General features: G+C 41.4%; 1 protein-coding gene across 1 annotated transcript in view; it reads left to right on the forward strand.

The window, feature by feature from the left end:
• The window catches only part of LOC126455503 (invertebrate-type lysozyme 6-like), a 63,992-nt gene extending 56,402 nt beyond the window's left edge, over window positions 1-7,590 (forward strand). The window contains exon 4 of the mRNA XM_050091255.1: window positions 7,197-7,590. Within this exon, the coding sequence (XP_049947212.1) occupies window positions 7,197-7,343 (147 nt within the window). The 3' untranslated portion in view covers window positions 7,344-7,590. The remainder of the gene's footprint in view (window positions 1-7,196) is intronic.
• Window positions 7,591-14,831: the final 7,241 nt, after the last annotated feature.

Here is a 14,831-nt window from a genome sequence, read left to right on the forward strand (position 1 = left end):
ATATGGACATTACCCCATGGTGACTCGGCGGTGTGACCAGCTCCGGTCAATTTGCTTCCCATTTGGACCCCACCTTGAGAATCCTCCAGTGGAATTGTAATGGCTATTTGCGTCACCTCCTGAAGTTGCAGCCCCTTCTTTCCTCCTACTCTGCTGCTTGCATTGCTCTCTAGGAGAGCAATTTTATCAATTCTTACTCATCCACCGTTCGGGGGTTCCACACTTTCTGTCGAAAATGAATTGGTCCCTTGCAAGCTTTTGGTGTTGTTTGCACCTTGGTCTGCAGGGACATTGTTTGTACATAGGTTCCCCTGCAAACCACTCTGGAAGCAATTGATGTCAGGGTCTATCTGGCCACTCCAATCACAACCTGTAATCTCTACCTCCCACCTGAGAGGCTGCCCACATCCCTTGTCCTAACCACCCTTCAGCAACTCCCTTCTCCCTTCCTGCTTCGAGGGGACTTCAATGCCCACAACCCTCTTTGGGGTAGTCACACGACTACTACTCTGGGCAGGACAGTTGAAGCTATTCTGACTGGGCTTGACCTCTGTCTCCTAAACACCAGCGCTTCCACACACTTTAGTGTGGGACACGGCACTTTCTTTGCCATAGACCTCTCCATCTGCAGTCTCGGCCTTCTTCCCTCCATTCACTGGGGTGTCCACGATGACTTATGTGACAGCAATCATTACCTGATTGTTTTGACCTTCCTTTAGTAGATCTTGCTCAGTCACTCTCCCAGGTGGGCCTTCTCTAAAGCTGATTGGGGTGCCTTCTCCTCTGCTACAATCCCCCCTGTACTAACACATAGTATTTATGAGTCTACACAGACTTTGACTGCTGACACTCTTTCTGCAGCTGTTTCAGCCATCTCTTCTCCCTCAGGTTCCTCTCATCGGAAGATGGTGCCTTGGTGGACTCTGGAAATTCCTGCAACCATAAAAGACCGCCATTGTGCTCTTCAATGTTTCAAGTGGCACCCTTCTACTGCTCTCCTTCTGGTCTTTAAACGATTCCTCGCCTGGGCCCATTACCTAATCAAATTTCAGAAACAGATTTGCTGGGAACGATATGTGGCTGCCATAGGACCACACACCCCCTATTCACAAGTTTGGGCGAAACTCAGGCGAATTTTTGGCCATCGTCCTCCCACTGGCGTTGCAGGAATCTCTGTGCATGGTGTTGCCCTTACCCATCCGGACTTTGTCGCCGAGCATTTCGCTGAACACTTTGCCCAAGCCTCTGCATCGACAGTTTCTGCCCACGTTCCTTCTCCTGGAAGAGCATTCGGAACGACTGCCTTTGTCTTTCGTTTCTCGCTGCTTGGAGCCTTATAATGCCCCATTTAGCGAGTGGAAATTCGCCAGCGCCCTCGCCCTTTGTCCCAACATGGCTCCTGGACTGAATCATATACATAACCAAATGCTCCAGCCCTTATCGATGGCTGGCCACTTTCGTATACTGACCCTTTCCAACTGTCCATGGAGTGAGGGGGGTATTTCCTATCCAGTGGCAGGAAAGCAATGTTATTCCTGTGTTGAAGCCTGGGTAGCCACCTCTTCAGTTGGACAGCTACCATCCAATTAGCCTTACCCACACCCTCTGCAAGCTCCTTGAACGCCTGGTGAGTTGGTGGCTGTTTTGGATCCTTGAATCCTGCGACCTTCTGTCATCGACTCAAGGTGGTTTTCGCTGTGGCAGCTCTACGGTGAATAACTTGGCCCACTGGATTGTGTTATCTGGTCTGCTTTTGCCCATTGGCAACACCTCATTGCAGTCTTCTTTGACCTGCATAAAGCCTACATCACATGGCTCCACCACAACCTCACCACCCTTCACGAATGGGGCCTTCGTGGCGCCCTGCCCATTTTTATCCATAACTCTTTCTTGTCGCTCTTTCAGGGTCCAAGTTGGTTCCTCTTACAGCACTTCCCATCGGCAAGAAAATGGGGCTCCACAGTCCACAGGGTTCTGTGCTGAGCATCCAGCCTCTTTCTCGTCGCCATTAATGTAATGGTGGCGGCTGCTGAGCCGACAGTGTCCCCCTCTTTGTATGCTGACGATTTTTGTATCTACATCACTTCCTCCATTGTGGGCGCCATCTACAGGGGGCCCAGGGACCCCATCCACCATTGTGACGTACGACTTGCGAGTGGTGCCTTCCGGACTAGCCCCATGATTAGCCTTCTTGCAGAGGCGGGGATTCCACCACTGCGAGCTTTGTGCCAACAACAGCTGATATCTTACGCACTCTGAATTCGCTGCACCCCAAAGCACCCTAGTTATAGTCTCCTTTATTCATACATGAAAATCAACCTCCCGCAGCGGCGGCCACAGTGTGGGCTTACCAATGGCTGCCCACATTCAGTCGCTCTTTTCTGAGCTCCAACACTTCCCTTCACCGCCTCATTTCTCTGCTCACACATGTACCCCTGCATCGTGTGTCTCTCGACCACAGCTGTCTTGATCTCTCCATCAATTCAAAGGATTCTGTCCCTCTGGAGGCCCTTTGCCACCAATTCTGTCGTCTCCTCAGTTCCAGGGTTCAGACTTATACTGATGACTCCATGCTTGCTGGTCACACTGGTTATGCTAATACCTATGCGAGACACATGGAACTTTGTTCCTTGCCAGATGGCGTCAGTGTTTTTACTGTAGAACTGGTAGCCATCTTGTGCTAACTGGACCATGTCCCCTTCTGCTCAGGACTGTCCTTCACTATCTGTGGTGACTCCTTGAGCAGTTTGCAAGCTGTCAGCCATTGCTTCCCTCACCACCCGTTGGTCATAGCTATGCAGGACTCCCTTTCTCTCCTTGATCAACGTGGACGTTCAGTGGATTTCATTTGGACCCCAGGCTATGTTGGGACCCCAGGCCATGTTGGGATCCCTGGCAATGAACGTGCCGATCGACTGGCTGAATTGGCTACTAATGGGCCCTCTCTTGCTATTGGAATTCCAGAAATGTACCTTTCCTCGGCATTATGTTGTCAGGATTTAGGACATTGGAATGTAGAATGGCACACTCTTTCTTCACCGAACAAGCTCAGGGCGATAAAGGATTCTAAAACTATGTGGCGGTCCTCCTATGGGCCTCTCGTAAAGCCTCTGTCGTCCTTTGCCGGTTCCACATTGGCCATACTTGGCTGACTCACGGTTATCTCCTCCGTTGTGAGGACCCCTCTCTCTGTCATTGTGGATCAGTGTTGGCTGCGGTTCGCCTCTTACTGGAATGTCCCGACTCAGCCGCCCTGTGACAGACTTTTAGCCTTCCTGACTCGCTACCTGTGCCATTAGCTGACAATGCCACAGCTGCTGATGTATTTTTACGATTTCTTCATGATGGGGATTTTTATCGCTTTATTTAAGGTTGGGACATTCAACCTTATCAGTGGTGGAGGGGATGGCAGGCCAGCTTGCTCCCCCTTTCGCCCTGATTGGACTGGCTTCGACTGGGCTTGGTGGTTCATCCCTGCCCTCTGCCTTGCCACTACTTTCTTAATGGGGTCTGTTTTATCTTGAGTGTCTCTTGTCTACCTGTGCTTCTTCCTTCATGCCCCATTCTAGTTACTTTCTTTCCCTCCTCTCTTCTTCCGCCTTCTTCCTTTCTTCTCTGTCAACAATTTGTAATTTTATGGCCATTGTAGTTCCCTCTTACAGTGTGAGGTTTTATCGGTATAACTTCCCCATTTATTTCCATCAATGCCCACTCGCTGCCAATGTCTGTAATTCATTTGCGTCCTAATTCGGAGTGGCTGCTGGATCAAAAATGGAGTCTGTTCTTCTGGACATATCTGAAAGAAGCCACATATACAGATATTAACTGTGCACGGAGTTCCACCTTACTTCAAATGTGTTCAAATGCACAGTACTAGGGCAGACAAGAAGTGCTAAACGAAGATACTTGTTCAAACTATAGTGAGAATAGTATCTATGTTGAGGAGGTTACAGAGAAATAAAAAGTAATGAAAGTAAAACAGACAATAATAAAAGTAAATAGTAGATCATCGAACTATCACTAACAAAATGAAGAGCCCGTGTAGGTGGACAAGGAATTTTATCGATACTGGTGACGAAAGGTCGGTCGAATTGGATAGGAATGTTACTGGCACCGCGATGCGAAATTTTGACAGTGTTAATTACAGATGGTGTGGCTGTGGTAACGATATTTGGATCAATTTCGTTGCAAGTGAAGTTCTACAAGCAGTCAGTTAAGAGCTAACACGAACGTGGAAGAAAGCCTTAATGCTTGTCTCAGTCTTTGGGAAGGCCGAAACAAACACGCTCATTATCATCAGTTTCTGGAAACCAGGTTAATTAATGGTAACATAAGCACGCTTAGCGTTGAAACAAGACGTGCCGAGCTACAGATAAGTGTTTTAAGGAAAGTTTGACGTGGCACTGCAGAACAGCATCATCGTGTCTTAAACGCATTAATATTCAACTATCTTAACGAACTGCAGAAATTTGTCTCACCAGAGACATAATTAGCAATATCGAGCAAACAGCTGTGATGCAACGTGCCGTTTACATTTACTTGGATTGTGTAGAAATTATCAACCATGTTTTGCCTCAAACTAAGATGGCACAGATTCATTCGGCAGCCGCGACGTTTGGAGCCCACCAGAACCAGAGAATCTGTAATCAAATCCCTAACGAAGGCCAGAATGTTTTCAGTGAATCTATGGCGGTTTGGGGTTAGAGGCTCCATACGTATGCAAACTAAATGTAGATGACAGCAGAGGATACAGTTAGGTACTGAACAGTAGCTGGAAAAACATGGATTGGATACTGCGTTGTCCAGGGTTCAAGGTTACGATAGTGCCGCGTCATTCCTTAAATCTTTTTCGAATTCATGCATTCTCATGTGTTCCCTCTAGCATCATCAGTTTTGGAATCGCAAAGAACTTATATTTTTTTCGTTCTCATCTTCTACATCAAGATGGGAATTAGTTGTAGGACCCACTGTCTGATACTCGCTGGAGCGCTCATTACAATTCAGTTAGTGTGCACTGCGGAAGATAAGCACGATATATCCGTCGATACGTTCTTCCAGCTTCCCACAGGCCCGCAATGTGGCCACGTTCAAATAGCGGACACTGTTCAACACGAGAACGAACTCGTCGATGGGACATCGTTGTATCCTAGAATGAATGCTGCAAACACTGTTAACCTCTAAACTCAGCACAGCTACTGCCTGCAAAATCAGAGGACGCACAGACAGGCATCCTGAGAGCCATGACCGTGGTAAATGAATCGGTAACATTATAACCCCTCAATCACGCTTTGTACCATGGTGCAACTAATCAGTCCTTTTAGGGTATTGTTTTTCAGCAGTATGTATAACAATTCCTACAGTATAAGAACACGTATTATAAACACTCTATTTCTTATCAGCCATTATACTGGTTCTTTTTTTTTTTACAAATTTTAAACACAAATACACCAATTTCTAAGTAGACAGCAGGCCTCATTTAGATTTGCCGCCCTGGGCATCCGACAGCGTAGTCAACACCTGAAAGGAACTAACGTAATCAAGAACAAGTGCCGATGAAAGAAACCAGAACCGTCTCCTATAAAAACATACAAACATTTCCAACTTCAACACAGGTCCAGAAACTCAAGGAACAGCTCCGTTGGGATATGAGCGTAACATAGCGCTCAAACCCCAACACATGTTTCGTGAGATAATTACTGGAATGCAGAAATAAAGTAGATCTTCGTGCACTCTGTTCATGTTATTTAATTTAGCTTCGGTAAAAGAATCATGATGTAAGTCGAATTTGCGGCGATGATTTCTCCATTTGATTTCCACACCACTTTCTGTAGACTAAATTTTGATCCATGTAATTTATAAAAAACGTAACTACTATGAATTTCGTAATTTTTAAGGACAAATCCAGATTGTTCCACTATTGATTGCAAAAATTGTAATGAACTTGACTTCATAGCGCTAGTATGTCCGATAAATGAAGACGCAGACAGTTGGTGGTTAAAATTAACATGGAAGACGCAAATCGTGAAGGTGGTTTGTGGAAATAAAGTATTCCTTTCTGCGTGAATAAAGTATTTTGTGCTGGGATAATACATTAGAAATGCCTATACAATAAGATTTCGTTGTCTACTATTGTTCGACTATTCAGCGTTTCAGAGTACAATTTGTGTTTTTGTTGCACAAGAACGAATATAAAAACCACAATGTTACTACCAAACAATTATCACAGGATTATTTTATTAGTTGGCCCACAAACGTAGTCGAAATTACTCATTTAGTGCGTATTTAATGCAATACTTCAGGATGTTTGTTAGTAGCTAAGTGCTGGATTTCCAGTCCAAAGACCTTGAGTTCAGTCTTCGGACAGTTACATTCTTTTTCCCAGTGACCACTTCCTTCATACCTAGCAGTGATTAGTTAACGTGTCAAATCTGATTCGTATCTTGAGATATGACTGCAGTAATTCCCACAATTTAAAGATCGCATTTTTTTTTCATTTACAGACTGGCTGTTTGACATTAACAGGGTAAATTGCTGCTTACGAAGAATGAAGGGGTATTTCGCTAGTGTATGTATCGTGAATTAGTTAGGCATTGTTATTGCTGTGTCAGTGTAGAAAGTATAACTGTTCAGTTTTCAAAAACTAGCTAATGCAAAACTTCCGTCAGATTTTTTTATATGTTAGCTTTCCTAAACGAAGTATAGAAACTCTTTTTATGATCCCCTCTCCCCATAAAAGAAAGCTATTAGGTCCACAATGACTAACTGAAAATACATAGTTTAGGGACGAAAAAGGATATGCAGCAAATAAAAAAGGTTCGTATATTCCAAATTAAATGTATAGGCATGTAGGAATGGAATTAGCTTCAGTCATGTAGCAACTAACACGCTGCATGTGCTGCTTTGATGTCCTGTGGCCTACCTCTCTAAGTTTCCACATAGCTAGTGGCGTGGTATTAGGGGTACCTTTTCATTGATAAGCATAGTAGCTACATTCACGTTGAGTGCATTGGCATAGGATTTGAGACTGGAATCATTGTCGATTAAATGAGAAAAATCTACTTCCCTTTGCCTTTCTAGGCACTATCACTACCCTTAATTCAAAGTGCTACTGTAAAGATTTTCCGATTGTAGCTTTGTTGCTAACATTAGTTTGTTTACAAGTAAATATTATGGCACTCACGGCATCGTTGTTCCAGGACTGCAACAATAACGGCAACGTGGAATGCCACGACTTCGCTTTGATCCACTACCTGGGTCCCTCCTGCGACGGCAAGCCCGGCCAGGAGTACATCGACGAATACGAGAACTGCCGCTTCAACTTCGAAGTGCTCAACCAGCCTTAGAAGGGCTGTTCACGTGGCCTGTGGTATCTGCCATATGGAGGCTCATTTCTTTGGTCGGCACGGTTCTACGTCCAGCAATTAGAACGACAAATTCTCCTGGACGAGAGCTACTCAGATACACTTGCGTAGATCATGGCTGTTAAGAAATATCTACTCATAAATAAGTCTGTAAAATTGTATCTAAACTCAGTTAAAAAGCTGAGGCACTGTTTCTGACATGTATGTCAAGTTCAGATAAAAGTTTTTTTACGTATTTAATGTCCAAATTTTTCCCACAGATCACTTTTACAAGGAGATTCGACATGCCTTGGTATATGACTTACAGAATAAAAGCAGTTCCATATGTGTGTATATGTAACTTACTTAAGGTTCTAGTTTGACTAACAATAGAAAGTTCATCGCCTGTGGCCTTACAGAAGCTACCATCACCACACTTTCGAGAAATAATTTAATGAAAAAACGAAAAATGGAATTCATGGTGGCCTGGTGGAGATTTCATCCTTCCGAATACAAAATAAGTGCAATTAAAGCAATGCAGCCTCGTTCAGTTTTGCTTACATATTCTTGCAGAAAACTTACCTAATAGTGTAAAAAGTTGTTGCTACACTACATTAATTTCCCAGTACTGATAACTGTACACATTACACACACAATTTTATAATGCGCAGCATTCACACTACAAGGAACATGACAATGAATGTTTTCCATTTTGTCTACCACAACTTTCAATTTACGTGTCTGAAAAATTGAGTCAGTATCCCACAAGAATTAACGAGATGTTGAGCTCAGAAAGAGGATGAGATGTTAGTAACATGCACTGGAGAGGTTTGGTCTAAGACTTTCCACAAAAGAAAAATAAATTGTGGAAAACTGTCTTACGAATTAAGAGATGTTTTATTGTTATTTACTTACGTTAAATTTTCATCAGACCCTACTGACTTCTCTAATAAACCCTTCACTGTATAGAGCATATTGTGCAACAGATACTTTCTAAATGCTATTTTTGATAACTTTGTTACCTCCTTATCTCCTTCTGCCAATTTATTTTGTAATTTTATTCTTGGTAGAACGTGCTGTTTCGAATTCTGTGTTTATTGTCGCTAAATGTAAGTTTAGATATCTTTCTGTGGTCATGGATAAGGCTGTTGGTACAATAATTATCTAGACTATTTTCCACTTCTATAGCTGATTGGAAAATATATTTACATAGTATAGTTATCCCAAGTACTAGGAAAAGATTTTTACAATAAGCTTGATTCCTATCTTTCTGTTACTATTCTTAGTCTTCTTTTGAAGTTCATTGTTTAATTTTGCACTCTTGTTCCCATGAAAAAATTTCAGAGATAAAAATTGAGACTACATATGAATAATATGTAACTAAAAGTATCAGGCTATTACACACTGATGATACAATTCTGATGGCACAAAAAGCTGATGACAATCTGATTTATAAGAATTTGGCTGTGCAACCATAAACTACCTTTTTCTTTATCTGTTACTTAGGACATATCTTCAGAATGAGCCAGTGGACTGAAGCTAAAGGACTCCTCCATCCTTTTAAACACAAGGACCATGCCATTGTGCATGCACCCTGGATAAACAAGAGCCAGATTAGAAGTCCCAAAAATCCATAAGTAAGGGATTCCTATGAGACCAATAGTGAGTAACATTCACTCTCCAAATATGACAGTGGCAAAAACATACCCTTGTTTTAAAGACTGGTTGTCAGAAAGTATGCTCATCATATATATAATTATGATTCATTATTAAGTTTTGATGTGGTTTCCTTATTTATTATGGTCCCCCCCTCCCTCCCCCCCCCCCCCCCCCCCTCTCTCTCTCTCTCTCTCTCTCTCTCTCTCTCTCTCTCTCCTTTTAGCAAAAGCTCTGATAAAGAGATTACAGATTTGTTTAAATATATTGTGATCTAGACATACTTTTATTTAATAAGTATTTTTCAACAGTGATAGTGTGGCTCTGGACAGAGCCTTGTCACCCTTGTTGATCAGTTTGTTTACAAGTGACTCTGAGTAAAAGGTGCTGGACCCTGCTTGTTTGTAGATAAGTTAAGGACATCTTTGTAGTGTGCCTCTATGGTGAGGAGGAATGACATGAATTTTTTTAAACTAAACACACTATGTGATCAAAAGTATCTGGACACCTGACTGAAAATGACTTAAAAGTTTGTGGCACTCTCCATTGGTAATGCTGGAACTCAATATTGTGTTGGCCCACCCTTAGCCTTGATGACAGTTTCCACTCTCGTGGGCATACGTTCAGTCAGGTGCTGGAAGGTTTCTTGGGAAATGGCAGCTCATTCTTTACAGAGTGCTACACTGAGGATAGGTATTGATGTCAGTCGGTGAGGCCTGGCATGAAGTGAGCGTTCCAAAACATCCCAGAGGCGATCTATAGGATTCAGGTCAAGGTCTGTGCAGGCAAGTCATTACAGGGATGTTATTGTCTTGTAACCACCTTGCCACAGGCAATGCATTATGAACAGGTGCTTGATCATGTTGATGCAATCACCATCCCTGAACTGCTCTTCAACAGTGGGAAGCAAGAAGGTGCTTAAAAAATCAATGTAGGCCTGTGCTGTGATAGTGCCAAGCAAAACAACAAGGGGTGCAAGCCACCTCCATGAAAAACACGACCACACCATAACACTACCGCCTCCAAATTTTACTGTTGGCACTACACACATTGGCAGATGATGTTCCCTGGGCATTCGCCATACCCACACCCTGCCAACGGATCGCCACGTTGTGTACCGTGATTCGTCACTCCACACAACGCTTTTTCAGTGTTCAATCGTCCAATGTTTACGACTCTTACACCAATCGAGGCGTCGTTTGGCATTTACCGGCGTGATTCGTGGCTTATGAGCAGCTTCTCGACGATGAAATCGAAGTTTTCTCACCTCCCGCCTGTCATAGTATTTACAGTGGATCCTGACGCAGTTGGGAATTCCCATGTGATGGTCTGGATAGATGTCTATTACACATAATGACCCTCTTCATCTGTCGACAGTCTGTCAACAGTCTGTCAACATACGAGGTCGGCCTGTACCCTTTTGTGCTGTATGTGTCCCTTCACGTGTCCACTTCACTATCACATTGGAAACAGTGGACCTATGGATGCTTAGGAGTGGAAATTTCATGTACAGATGTATGACCCAAGTGACACTCAATCATCTGAGCAAGTTTGAAGTCCGTGAGTTCTGCGGAGTGCCCCATTCTGCTCTCCCACGTTGTCTAATGGCTCTGAGGTCGCTGATATTGAGTATCTGGCAGTAGGTGGCAGCACAATGCACCTAATATGAAAAACATATGTATTTGTGGGTGTCCAGATACTTTTGATCACATAGTGTAAATTTCACCCACAAAATATTAAATTTGCAATGTAAATTGAAAGGAGAGCTGTTTTCCTTTCACGAACAGGGTGACTCATCACAATGACGAGTGTACTGTGTGACATACAGTTTATTAGAAGTAGTCATATGGAATTGTATTTACATTTAAATAATTTCGACTATCTTTTAGCTTTCAGTGTTCTGTCGACAATGATGTCATTAGAGACGGAGCACAATCTCAGATTAGGAAATGCGTAAGGAAATAGGCTCTGCCCATTCAAAGGAGTCGTCGTGGTATTTTCCTGCAGTGATTAAGCGAAATTACACAAATCTTGGATCTGGATGACCACTACCTTTCTCAGACAATAGGTGTTCTCAGAATGTTGGCTCACAGAGCACATAACATTGCTGATGAGTAATCTGTAGGATGAGCATTCACACTTGAAAGTTTTTGAAATGAATGAATACTATCAACTGACATGCAAGGTACTAAGATTTTAGGAACGAGTTGACATATTTAAATTCATGTGTTCCCTGCCACACATGGTACATTCGCAAGTTTAGGACACAGCCCCACAAAGCGCAAATTAAAGCCTTCCACTAATGACAACACCTTTGGTTTCCATTAAGGATCACTTGTTTACAAGATACCTTGCAAAACTCAGAAAGATGAAAGATGCACGTAGCATTCAAAGTACATTCATCTTACAGCCAAATTAATGGGTTGTGGCAGAGCACTGTATAGACACTGGTCACACTTTAATGTATAATGATGACGAAATTCTAGAGGTGACTTAATGTTAATGGGACTTTGTGCTAAAGGAAACAGTGGAAATTTGTTAGGCAAAGAATTTAATAAAGCGAGATGGTGGTGTGTTCAGGCAAAGAATGGATCAGGTGTTTTTCTTACTCAACTTGAAGAGAGGTCGCCACAGTGCAGTTCCTAATAATGCATGTATATATACCATCATAAAGCAATCCAATATATGCACAGATCATTACTATCAAACATCGGTAGTCTTTGTGTAGGCCTATCTGTGGTCACACGTGCAGTGGCACAGTCTGTGGATATAAGAGGGATGCGAGGTATATGGCTGAGTGTATGAGATGATGTAATATACTGCTGTTCTATGCCAATTCTTTGTGCTACAGAACCATGACATTCAATTTGCAATTATTTGTATTCACACTGCTTTAACTAATAACCAGTAGCCGCGCAGGATTAGCAGAGTGGTCTAAGGCGCTGCAGTCATGGACTGTGCAGCTGGTTCCGGCAGACGTTCGCGTGTGCGCGTGGGACTGATGAGCTTAGCAGTTAAGTCCAATAAGATTTCACACACATTTGAACATTTTTGATAACCAGTATGCACTGCAAGAAATTTTTTAGCAAATACAGTGAAGTGTTTTTTCCGTTCAAACTGAAATTCATGGCTTTTATGTTTAATTTAGCTTTGATGCATACTGACCAGTTGTAAACTTCCTTGAGGGTTTGATTTGCTTTCCCTGCAAGTATTTCTCTTGTTCATTCAGTGACTACAACGTTTCTGTAATCAAAGAGAAACCTTTCTTCATGACTAGCACTACTGGTTATGTTGTTATATATATATTTATTGGGAACAGTGTTGGTCCAAATACCTCACTGTGTGTTACTCCCATGTAACTGTTTCACCATAAGCTGAGTCATACCTGAAGTTAAACTGCTCATATATTTGTACCCTATTTGCTAGTGTGATCCGAAACAGTCATTAACTACATCTCTCCCTGCTAATGATTTTAACTTATTTAGTGGCATCCTATGGTCAACCGTATCAGAATGCCTTAGACAGATGTAAGAATATGCTTGCTACATACTAACCCTTGTCAAGAGCATAAAAGTTTTTTTTTTAATTCAGTTTTGGCTAATTCTTATTAGTGCTGGAGTAATACTGGTTGAAGTAACACACATGTGGTCAAAATGCTAATAAGATAAGAGTGCGCTAAGGAGTGACCATCTTGGGAGCTGTCTGTACCCAGCTTCAGGCTCACGTGACATCACTACTTCACCAGTAGTGTGGACTGTAGATGAATGTAAAGTGTGACGTTAGAGCCAAGGCACGAGAAATGTTGCATTCTGGGTAGGTGGAAAAAAAAGGATGCACATACTTCATGCCAAAGTGTCTTGTGTTAAATGGTCTCAATGAAGATGAACATTTGAAGGTACTGAACTCAAAAGTGCCTTAAAATCCCACTTGAAGATGAATAGACGAATTCCATAATTATGTACACGCTTCACACAGCAGACTAAGTAGAACTAAGGCACCACATTGTTTTAGTAAAAACTCATCTACAGACAAATAAGTTTAACTTCTATATCATAGAATACTTATATTTAAGGCTGTTGCTTTTTTAATGAAATGATTGATTATTCATTATCATTTCATGCTGTAAACAAAAACCTAACCCATCACCAACTACTGCTGCAAAGGTGGTGAAAATCCATGTCTTTCATATGCCCATGCAATGATAAGTTTGAGACATATACTACATATGTAAGTAGCAGCTTTTAACTATTGGTGAAGGATGAAATTTCACTGTTCATGAATGACTGATAATATAAATTTCCTCTGTGCATAGTATTCTAAGGAGAAAGTATATTTACACACTTATGGAACAAATTGTCATTGATGTTGCCATTCATTACGCATTATCTTCTTTCCTCCGATTTCAGTCTGCTGCAAGTACATTAGATGTAAACACATTGATTCCACTAATGTATGTTCATGATTTCATTTGTCATAATGCACATTGCTCGAGGTATCTGGAGACACACTCATACCGTCTCACATAGGCAAAGTTGATGCTTTAACATCTTTTGGTCGTATTTAATGATACAAATGTACTTCTTTCACACTGTCATTTGTTTGCACTCATTTGTAATTCGTATAAAATCGTTTCTGTACACTAACAAAAACTTCTAGAATTTAATAATAATTTCACATTGGTTCTAAAATTAACGAATTTTAACTTTCACAATCTTGATTCCACTTTCCGTTTAAACACTAAAAATAATAGTTACGAAATTCTAAAGTTGACTGTTTCAGGTTATGAATTGGACTAAATATTCTAATTTATTGAAAAATTATGAAATAAACAGTATTTTTCATCGAACTTCCCATTAACTGTTTGATAAAAATACTTACTTAAAAAAGCTGTTTGTTTGTTAACAATACTTACCTGTAATTGCATAGATAACCAGTTAAGTACATAGGATTACTCAGGTATTTATTTATTACAATCTTCTTCTAGTCCATTTCTTTCTACCACCCCTCTCTGTCCATATATTCCTATCCTCTTGTTCTGCTTAGCCATGCCCATCTGAATGAAAACCTCTTGTATACATTGCAATTTGGAGATCATCTTGCTCTATACAAGGGTGCACGCAAACTGCATATGGGGAGTACCTTTTCAGATTGTTTCGAAGCAGACTTTTACTTTGAGCAGTGATATCTGATGCATTCATTTCGAAATAGTAACTGCTCTTCAAAGCAAAGATTTCAGTTGCATGCTTCTGAATACTTTTAATTTTTCTGTATACTTGATGAGGAATGTGCAACTTATTGTGTTCATGAGCTCATGGTCTTAACGCATTGTTGGTTCCAACTTAAACTATATTATAATATGTAACAGATGGAAGTTTAGTTGTTAGTGAAGTGGAGAAATGCTCAGAACTGTGAATTATACACAATAATAAGAAGTAACTAATTTTCAGGGTTTATTGTCTCCATTGTACATGGTAATAGTTGCTTTTACATAGTTCATTCTATTACTTTCACCTGCACATATATCTTTATATATATAATGGTAAATAAATGTAACTTGTGAGAACTGATGACGATTCTCACAGAGAGTACTGTCTTTAAATTATTTCCCATCTAAAATTTTTGAACATTTGATTGACAGCTTTGGGATTTGCAAAGACACGGGGTCACACACAGACAGAAATGATCATAACTGCTCATACACCATTTCAGCTGGTTGGGACTCAGCTCACAGCAGCGAAAACGCAGTTGGTCGAGTTAGGGTTACAATCTGGTGCTTTTTAAATTCATCTGGTGCCAGATTTATGCAATTAGCACCATGGCAAAAATCTGGCGGTT

Source organism: Schistocerca serialis, chromosome 2 (genome assembly GCF_023864345.2).
Source record: "Schistocerca serialis cubense isolate TAMUIC-IGC-003099 chromosome 2, iqSchSeri2.2, whole genome shotgun sequence".
Taxonomy (NCBI): Eukaryota; Metazoa; Arthropoda; class Insecta; order Orthoptera; family Acrididae; genus Schistocerca; species Schistocerca serialis.